At 50.0% G+C, this 9,155-nt stretch overlaps 2 protein-coding genes across 2 annotated transcripts in view; one reads left to right on the top strand and one right to left on the bottom strand.

Moving 5' to 3' along the window:
- The window catches only part of IGFBPL1 (insulin like growth factor binding protein-like 1), a 19,491-nt gene extending 18,534 nt beyond the window's left edge, over nt 1-957 (bottom strand). Inside the window, exon 1 of the mRNA XM_006758454.2 lies at nt 944-957. Within this exon, the coding sequence (XP_006758517.2) occupies nt 944-957 (14 nt within the window). The remainder of the gene's footprint in view (nt 1-943) is intronic.
- A 2,808-nt stretch (nt 958-3,765) lies between these two features.
- LOC102773976 (stimulated by retinoic acid gene 6 protein homolog) overlaps nt 3,766-9,155 on the top strand; it is a 27,644-nt gene continuing 22,254 nt past the window's right edge. The window contains 3 exon segments of the mRNA XM_015560504.1: nt 3,766-3,948; nt 3,950-4,060; nt 9,030-9,105. Coding sequence (XP_015415990.1) covers nt 3,899-3,948; nt 3,950-4,060; nt 9,030-9,105 — 237 coding nt within the window. The 5' untranslated portion in view covers nt 3,766-3,898.

Genomic DNA, 9,155 nt, shown 5'->3' with positions numbered 1-9,155 from the left:
TGCTGAACACAGAACTAAACACACTAACCCTTCCTAACCCGAGTTCGGGTGTAGTCAGTCATCTCTTTCCCACTCTTTGCCAGCTGCCTGCAGCATCGTTACCTGGCTCCTGGAAAGAGGTCTCTAGTGGAGTGCTCTAGGGCTCTGTTCTATTCAGGTTTTTATCAATAACCTGGATGAATTCGCAAAAGTATTCAAATGCCCCAAAGCCTTAAACAGGAATCAGTGTACATTGGATAAGAGAGGCAATAGATTAGAATGGTAGAGACAAATCAAATATTGACATATTCTCCGGATCCATGTAAGTTCTATGTTTTGATTCAACACTAAACTGAGAAAGTATGGGAGAGGGAAAATGAAATCTATTGCACAGGTTTGACTTCAGGTTCAAAAGGGGTCATGTCTGCAGCATGGTCACCCCTTAGAAATGGGTCCTTATTTCTATGGGTGGAATTTTCCTGAACTTAAACACTTCATAACAAGTGTCTTAGTGTTTCTCCCCCTTGAAGGTGGCTCCCTTCCCAGCCTCCTCAGGGTGGTCAGTGCAGTTCAAAATGACTCTTCCTTAAGGGTGTGAAGAGAGGAGTTGTGAGAAGAACTAGCATGATCAGAGTTTAGAGTGTCCGTTTGAGCCTGAGCAGTGGAGCCAGGAAGCATCTGGCAGGTGGGCGCTCCCCAAAGGGATAGCATCTCCGTGCGCCCGGAAGAAGCAGCACTTTGCAAGTCTTTTCCCGGAAGCATGCGGCATGGATGCCTCAGGAACTGCTTCTTCCAGGCACAGAGAGGGCCCGGCTCCAGAGAAAACACATTTGCAGTGTTTCTTTGTTTCTAGGCATCGAGGAAGAGAGTGATGTTGTACGCGATCTTTATATTTCTGTCTTTTTCATTTTTCTTCCATTATTTTCAATTTTGAGAACCAGCACTTACGGGGCCTCCCCTGTACCCCAGAGACGTCATGCTGAATCAGGTCGAGTCGTGACCTCTTGGCCGCTGTGATCCAGCAGGGGAGCTGAGACCTGGACGCCTGAACTGTGACGTGACTGTGTGGTCACATGCAGTCAGGACCAGGCAGAGAACAGGCGCCCAGGAACAGCTCATGCCACTGAGCACTTACTGCCCGTGAGGCCCCCCCTGAGCGTTGTATGTGTATTAGGTCACTTCAACTTCACATGTCCATCAAGCAGGTGTGCCTTATCTCAGGTAAAACTGAGGCTCAGAGAGCTAAGCCATGTACCTTGCCCAGAGCTACACAGCTAGTAAATGGTGGAGTTGGCCCCACGGTCCACACTCTGAACCACTGCACCAGCCTGCTTCGCCATAAATATGCGTTAAATACATTAAACAAATAAAGGCCTAAATACATGCTGTGAAAGAGATGTAAACCAAGCCAGGGGAAATAAGATTATACCTGGTGATCAGGAGACACTTCATGCCAGATATGATGCTTGAGGTAAGACTTAATGAACAAAGACGATGGTGGGGAGCAGAGGTGGAGAGTGTGCTCTGGGTGGGAGTAAAGGGATCAAGGTGGGCAAACACCAATGGCCTGAGTTTGTCAGTGATGGTGCCTGCTCACTGCCTCCATGACCCTCTCCCACCCCACCAAAGCTGCTTAGACCAGGGGTGTTATGGATTGGGTACTGTCCCCCCCAAATTCATATATTGAAGCCCTAACCCCAGTACCTTAGAATGGGACTGTATTTGGAGATAAGACCTTTAAAGAGGTAATTAAGTTAAAATAAGGCCATTAGGGTAGGCCCTAATCCAGTGATGGCGAACCCATGACATGCGTGTCAGAGGTGACACGCGAACTCATTTTTTTGGTTGATTTTTCTTTGTTAAATGGCATTTAAATATATCAAATATCAAAAATACAAATCTTTGTTTTACTATGGTTGAAAATATCAAAAAATTTCTATATGTGACACGGCACCAGAGTTAAGTTAGGGTTTTTCAAAATGCTGACATGCCGAACTCAAAAGGTTCGCCATCACTGCCCTAATCCAACCTGACTGGTGGCATCATAAGAAGAGATTAGGACAGACAGAGACACCAGGGACGCACCTGCACAGAGGAAAGGCCATGTGTGGACACAGTGAGAAGGCAGCCTTCTGCGAGCCAAGGAAAGAGGTCTTAGTAGAAATCAAACCTGCTGACACCTTGATTTTGGACTTCCAGCTTCCAGAACTGTGAAATAATGAATGTCTGTTGTTTAAGCCACCCCGTGTGTGGCATTTTATCATGGCAGCCCTAGGAAAACTAATATAAGGGGTGTGGGATTGAGCCAAAGACAGAAGAGCATAGACTAGCCTGTGTCCTACCTGGGGGAAAAGATAAACTGGGGTAGATCTTTTCTCCCGGTAGTTAGACCTGGGGAAACCCTGGAAAGGAGCCAGTGAATTTTTCGGGTAGAAGGTGAAAGGGTGATGTGAGCTAGAGTCAGGACAGTGCTGAGTTGAAACCAGGGGAGAGTGGAAATCATAAGGAAGCAAAGGGACTGAACTGCAGAGAGAATAGATTGAAGCCAAAATACCAAGAGGGAGAGAGATGAGAGAAAGAGAAACCCATTGGCCACGAGAGGGGAAGAGCTATTCCCAAGAACCTCAGTTTCCAACACCTTCCCAGGTTGGACCCCAACCCTGGCCGGAGAGTAATAGGAAGCCCCTTTAACTCAGGGCAATTTGAGTGGATCTCTGTTCCTTGCTCCCTGAAGATCCAGAATAAGCAACTTAAAAAACCCTGTAGATGTGTGTAGGAAACCAGTGGAGATTAGGTGGAAAAGAAGGTTAAAGCAACTTCTTGGAAGGCTTGGATTGGAGTGCTCGAGTTGGGAGTGCAGAGTATGGGACGGTGCTTGGCAGGGGTGTGACAGATCTGAGTTGTGCTGCAGGGAGGTGTATGTATGTATGCACTGAGCCTAGAGCCTAGGAGCTGCAAGGCCATTAGAGAGCTCTTACCATAGTCTAGACAGGAGGTACAGAGGCCTGGATCTGGGGCAGAGGCAGTGTGGATGGAAAATGCAGTGTGTTGATTAGGATAAGAACTAGGTGCTATAGCCAACTCCGAAGTGTATAATGGTCCTAACATAGAATTTTATTGCTTATTCATGTAAAATCTAAACGGCTATTCCTATTCTCCTTCAGTGTTGACTCAGGGGCCCAGGCTCCTTCCAGGTTGTGGCTCCACCATTCTGAACACCAACTCCATGCTGGCACAAGGAAAAAGAGGAAGTGAGCAAGACATACCCACACCCTGAACCCTCTGGCACAAATGGATGGATTAGAACCATCAGGAGGCATAATGAATGGAGAAGGGGAGGAGCCACAGGCAACTTACGGGTGATAAAAGTGTGGTGGGGCCGTAGACTGGCTTAGGAGCTGATGGATGCAGTGACTACCTAGAGTCTAGTTGCCATTAAGCCCCAGAAGATCATTTGGAAAAGGGTAGGCATTTAGAATCCATGGGCAATTATGGTAACTTAGAAGTCTTATCACATTCTCCGCCATATCTGTGGGATTCTTCTTTTTTTTTTTAATGTGGGATTCATTTTTAACTTGTCTCCAACCCTTTCTCCCAGTAAATGGGCAGCCTTGTTTCCAAGGAGAATCTTAAAATCAGTGAGTGGTTCCAGTTTCCTCGTTTATTGCTTGAGGCACAGTCCTACTGGATTGCTGGTAATAATTTTTACAGCCAGCTAGAGGCCTCCGCTGGGCAAAGCTCTGATGGCTCAGAGGGCCTATAAGAGACAACAAGGGCCCAGGAGAGGGGAAGTAGGAGGGAGGTTCCTGTTGACTCAGCGTGAGAAGGGGAGGAAGAGCAGAAGAACAGCCAGCAGCGTTCAGAAACAAGGAAGAAGGCCACCCGCTTGCTTCGATTTCGCTGGTAAATATTTGACTGGATGTTTGCCTTTTCCGTGAGTTTTCTGGGTGCTGTGAAGAGAACGGGGTGGAGCAGTCATAACCAAGAGGCTGGAGAAGCTCAAAGGACAACCCGAGAAGCAGATCGCTCCCCGGGGCTGCGGGGGGTGCTTTCCCACCGAGATGATTCCCACAGCCGAGAGGTGAGTTCCGAGACAAGATGTAAGAGCAGTCACGCTGGACAACCGAGTGTCCTGGCAGCTTCCTCCTCTGATGTTGGTGACTCATGGCAATCGGGAGAAAGGCCTGGTTTCGCTGGTTTGTAGGCAGGCTGGCACAGAGGAAAGAGTCAGGGATAGGGTTCTTGGGTAAGAACAGATTTCGTTCATCTTTCTTTTGGAGCCACGGAGTGGAGTGGGAAGAGTCCAGGCGTGGTGTTCGAGGACCCGGGTTTGAATCCTGGCTCTGCAGTTTCTGGCAGATCTCAGTAAATCGGGAGTAATAACCCCCGTCCTTCTTAGCCCACAGCTTTGTGGAGATCACTGAGAACAGAATGTGACAGGACTTTGAGAGGTGGAAAGTCCTGCCCAGATGTCAGGAATGAAGAGTTCTCATTCAACCATGCAAATGTCTAAGATCTAAGAACGGAAAAGACTACTCCAGATATACACAAAATAAATAGAACGTTCGCTCTCTGGGGTTATAGTGTATCCGTGTAGCTTGTCAGGGGATGCTGTGGAAGGCAAAGGGAGAGAAGGAGTCATGAGAACACGGACAGGCATCATGAGAGTCACTTGGAGAAGGAGATCCCTGCAGACACAGGCACAGGCAGGAGGGAGGGAGAGCAATGCATGGAAAAGGGCACGTGATGGGAAACAGACCAGAGATCAGCTTGATGGACAGGGGGACCGAGAGCAGGGAGTCAGCTCGGTGGGTGGGGGCATGAACTAGAAAGCCCAAGGGAATTGGTCTCTCTCTCTCTTCTCTCTCCAGCTGGGTTCCTTGGGCTGAGAGGGACCAGGGGAGTGATGTGCTGGAATACGGACTCAGGAAGTTGGTCACAGGGTGGGGAATGGTTGGGAGAGGGGCAATGCTGGAGGTAGGAGACCTGGCAGGAGGCTACTGCAAAGTCCAGGTGAAGATGACAGTGGCTGGACTAAGCAGGGGGCTGTAGGGATCGAGATGTATCTGAATTTGGTAGTGATTGGAGGGGTTGGACTGACTGGGCTTGAATGGGAGTGACTTAGAGAGGAAGGAGTTGAGGATGACTCTGAGTCTTTGGCTCAGACTAAAGGGTGGATGATGGTGCCATTCCTGAAGGGAGGGCCCCCAGAGGAGGAGCAGGTTGGAGGGGGTGTTCCGTTGGGACATGCTGGACTGGAGTGCCCGTGGACATCGAAAGGAGATGACCAGGAGGTAGTCAACTGGCTTCATGGTCTGGACTCAGAAAAGTTGGGCTGAACCCAAAGAACTTGGCCCACCTGAGGTGCCCGTGTGGCCTCTGGGCCCCTGACATTTATTTGACTCTCAGCACCATACTCCCCACGCATCCCTCTCAGGACCTTCTCGCCATCACGGTCATCTCCCTGGACGTGGGCTAGCTGGCCAGGGCCCTTCTCACAGGGCGGGCTCAGGCCTGAGCGTGTTGTCAGATTTGTCTGCCCAGTGAAGATAAGGGGTCCCTGTCTTCTCCAAGGACCACAGACACAGAACCCTTTTCAATGTCTTAATGTAATTTTGTGTGTGAATATGTTTCCTGTGTAGAAAATATAACAAGGGTTCCAATGATAGCTCTGCTGCTTTCTAGCTGAGTGACTTTGGGCATCTACTTCTTTCTCTCTGAGCCTCAGTTTTCTCATCCATGAAGTGGGAATAATCTGTGCTGCCTAAGTTGTGAAAGGATTAGGTGAGATAATAACCATAAAGGCCTTAGTTCAATGTCCAGCATGTGGCAAACCTTCAGTATGTGATAGTTATTATTATCATTTTATTAAGTGAAAAGAGATGAAAACAAATATCGCTTTATTGGACAGTTAGCATGGCAGGAAGTAGAAAACTGGGCTTCTGTCTTCTTCAATCACCTTTTCTTTCATGTCGCTCTCTCCTAACTTTTCAGACATGTGTGAAAGCACCTGAAACACACCCTCTACAGCCCCCCTGGAGCCAGCCTTTCCGAGCTGTACCGTAAGCTCAGAATGAATGGGCAAGGGCAAGGCACAGAGATCTGGGCACAGAGGAGGAAGAAGGGAGGTCCTGGGAGAAAATGGAATAAAGACAGGTCAGACAATTGATACCTGATTTCTAATCTTCGTGGCTTATGTTAGTGCCTGTGTGTGAGCCCCACTGTGGGCCTGTGGCAGCCGCTCTCTGACCTTGCTCTGAGGGTTCGCGAGGCCTGGAGAGTGGAGATGCTGCGCCAGCTGTAAAGCACCATCTTTCCCGCGGTGCCTATAGCTTGGCAGGGGGAAGGTCCCACCGCTGGGCCCCCATGGAGAGCTCTGTTGCCGACCTGGCCGAGCTGATTCTGTTTCTATGAGATGGTTAACCAGCTGGTTCTGGTGGAGCCAGGGCACCCAGCCAGGGTATCCAGCTCCTTGGTACAGTGGCTCCCGTGTCTCTTGATAATGCCGGTGCCACCCCAGGAGAGCACCCCAGAGTCTGCTGGGGGCCAGGCTGCTGCTTGGAGTCCCCACTCCCACCTTGTGAAACAGTGTGTGTGTGTGGGGGGCGGGGTAGTTGTGGGGAAGGTGGAAGCAGGCCCGAGAACCAGCATGCGTGGTGCTTCTCAGTTAACAAAGCGCCATTCCTACTCGTTCTCTAACAACCCAGGAAAGCAATAGCATCACTCCCATTCTACAGACGAAGCAGCCAAGGCTTCAGGGGGAGAAATGATTCACCCAAGATCTCAAGGTATCTGTCTCCAAATCCCAGCTTTTCCCTCCAGGCCGACCTGAGGACCCACACAAGCATAGAAACACCCGAGACACGCCCTCTGAGGCAGGGTACTGACCCAGAGCTGACCTTCCCTAGCTGCACAGCAAGGTCAAAATGAATGGAAGAGGTTGAGGCAAAGAAGAAAACAGAGATATGGACACACAGAGAAGAGAGTCTCTGGACGAAAATGGAAGGGTGTCTTTCACTGTAGAGCTTTTCCCTGATTCTCAGAGTCACAGAAAGTGACAGACGGAGACAAACCAACAGGCAATTAGAGAGCGAGGTAGACAGAGATGCAGGCGACTCTCTGGGGAGGCTGTCAGAGGCAGGCCTGAGGGCGATGGAGGGGGACGGGAAGGGGGTGGGCCAAAGACACTGTCGGCAAGGTGGCAGGCAGCCTGTGTGGTTGTATGATAGTCATAGACTTAATTTTATTTTATTTAAGAAACATAAACTTCTTTTTAGGAAAGTGTGCAAGCTTATACAAAAGCAGAGACTAGTGTAAAGAAACCCACATTCCCATCGCCCAGCTCCGACAGTCGTCGACGCACGACAGTCTTATTTTGTTGGTCCTCCCACCTGCTCCCCCTCCTTCAGACAGCCTGTCATTTCACCGTGGACTTCACTCACAAAAAGAAGTGTACTTCCCCCCGTGGCATTACTGTTTTGCACAAATGACCTGTCACACATTTACCCTTAAATCATCACAAGTCCCTGCGATTCTCACATCTTTGTCCCAGGAGAGCTCAGACTGCCTGGCCATAGGAACAGAAAATTAGGTTGATGAGATGTAGAATGTGACAGTTGGGAACTACATGATCATCCACAGTACCCGAGTTTAAGTCCTGGCTCCCCAACTCACCAGCTGGGTAAGCTTGGACAAGTTTCTTTTAATGCCTCAGTTTCCTCACCTGTGAAATGGGTTGATAACAGGACCTCTCTCTCCGGGCTGCTGTGAGGATGAAGTTAGTTAATAATAAAAGGATAACCCTTAAAGGGTAAGCTTGGTTCACAGCAGGCCCTGGAGAAATGTTAGCTTTCCATCCATCCATTTGGGAATATCAGTGAGTACCTGCTAGTGCCACATGTCAGGCTAGGAACTGGGCACATGGAGATGAATGCCCCCGAGAAGCTCCCCATCCACTGGGGACACAGACCCAGAAAAAGACATTTCTACACAGTGGCTGGCTGCTGTGACAGTGGGCTAAGTCCAACTTCACAATTAACAACTGACTAGACTGAGACCCATGAGTCCCCTGAGCCTCAGGAGCCACGGCACTGAGCACCATGGCTGGGGTAAATGCCGCTGGTTTCCTGGCTGGGCCTCTTTTCATGAGGGCCTCCGAGGAGGCCGGCGGCTGGGCAAGCGGGGAGAGGCAGAGAGGGCAGCGGGACGGTTCTGGGCAAGGCTGCCCTGCTTTGGGCCACCCTGCTAGCAGCCTGGAAGTGGGAGACTGGTCACGGGGCCGGGCATGGCCAGCTGCTCTGGCTACTGGTTAACCAGGTGAAGGACTTCAGTCCACTGTATGGTCAGGAGTACAGGGTAGGGAGCTCCTGACACCTCACACCTAGCAGGAGGCCAGGGATGCCAGCCGGCTGCCCACAGTATGCGCTTGATTGAGGCTTGGGGAGGGATGCTCAGCCCGGGGAATGGCTCACCCGAGACACTCCTGGAAACAGGAGCAAACGGTCTGGGGCAGGGGTGGGCAAACTTTTTGACTCAAGGGCCACAATGGGTTCTTAAACGGGACCGGAGGGCCGGAACAAAAGCATGGATGGAGAGTTTGTGTGAACTAACCTGCGGACTCAAGGGTCCCAGGTTTGATTCCGGTCAAGGGCATGTACCTTGGTTGCAGGCACATCCCCAGTAGGGAGTGTGCAGGAGGCAGCTGATTGATGTTTCTCTCTCATTGATGTTTCTGGCTCTCTATCCCTCTCCCTTCCTCAATAAAATATATTTTAAAAAAAGAAAAGAAAAAGAAAGGAAGGAGTTAGGCCCAGTTAGCAGGGCGGTGGGTAGATGATCAGGGTGGAGAAAAAAATCAGAAAAATGGTTAATCCACTTGGGGAAGACACATCACATGTGAGTAGTACTGGCTCTGAGGAAGCAAAACTTAAAAAGATCAGATGATCTTAGTGGACTGCAAGCCAAACTCCTGACAGTGATGGTCAGGACCGAAGGGCGAATACCTGCAGCAGTGACCGATGATATGAATGTGTTTTTTGGCCATTTTCCAGGACAAGGCAGTTAAATGGCACCTGTGCTGGCTTGGTGGACATGGAACTCTTTCTCCATTACTCCCTCATCCCATCAGTAAGTAAAGCAGGAGAGGGGGGAGGAGGGGGTAAAAGAGGAAGTGGGCT

This window comes from Myotis davidii, unplaced genomic scaffold (genome assembly GCF_000327345.1).
Source record: "Myotis davidii unplaced genomic scaffold, ASM32734v1 scaffold534, whole genome shotgun sequence".
Classification (NCBI taxonomy): domain Eukaryota; kingdom Metazoa; phylum Chordata; class Mammalia; order Chiroptera; family Vespertilionidae; genus Myotis; species Myotis davidii.
This window is presented reverse-complemented; position numbering and strand designations above follow the sequence as displayed.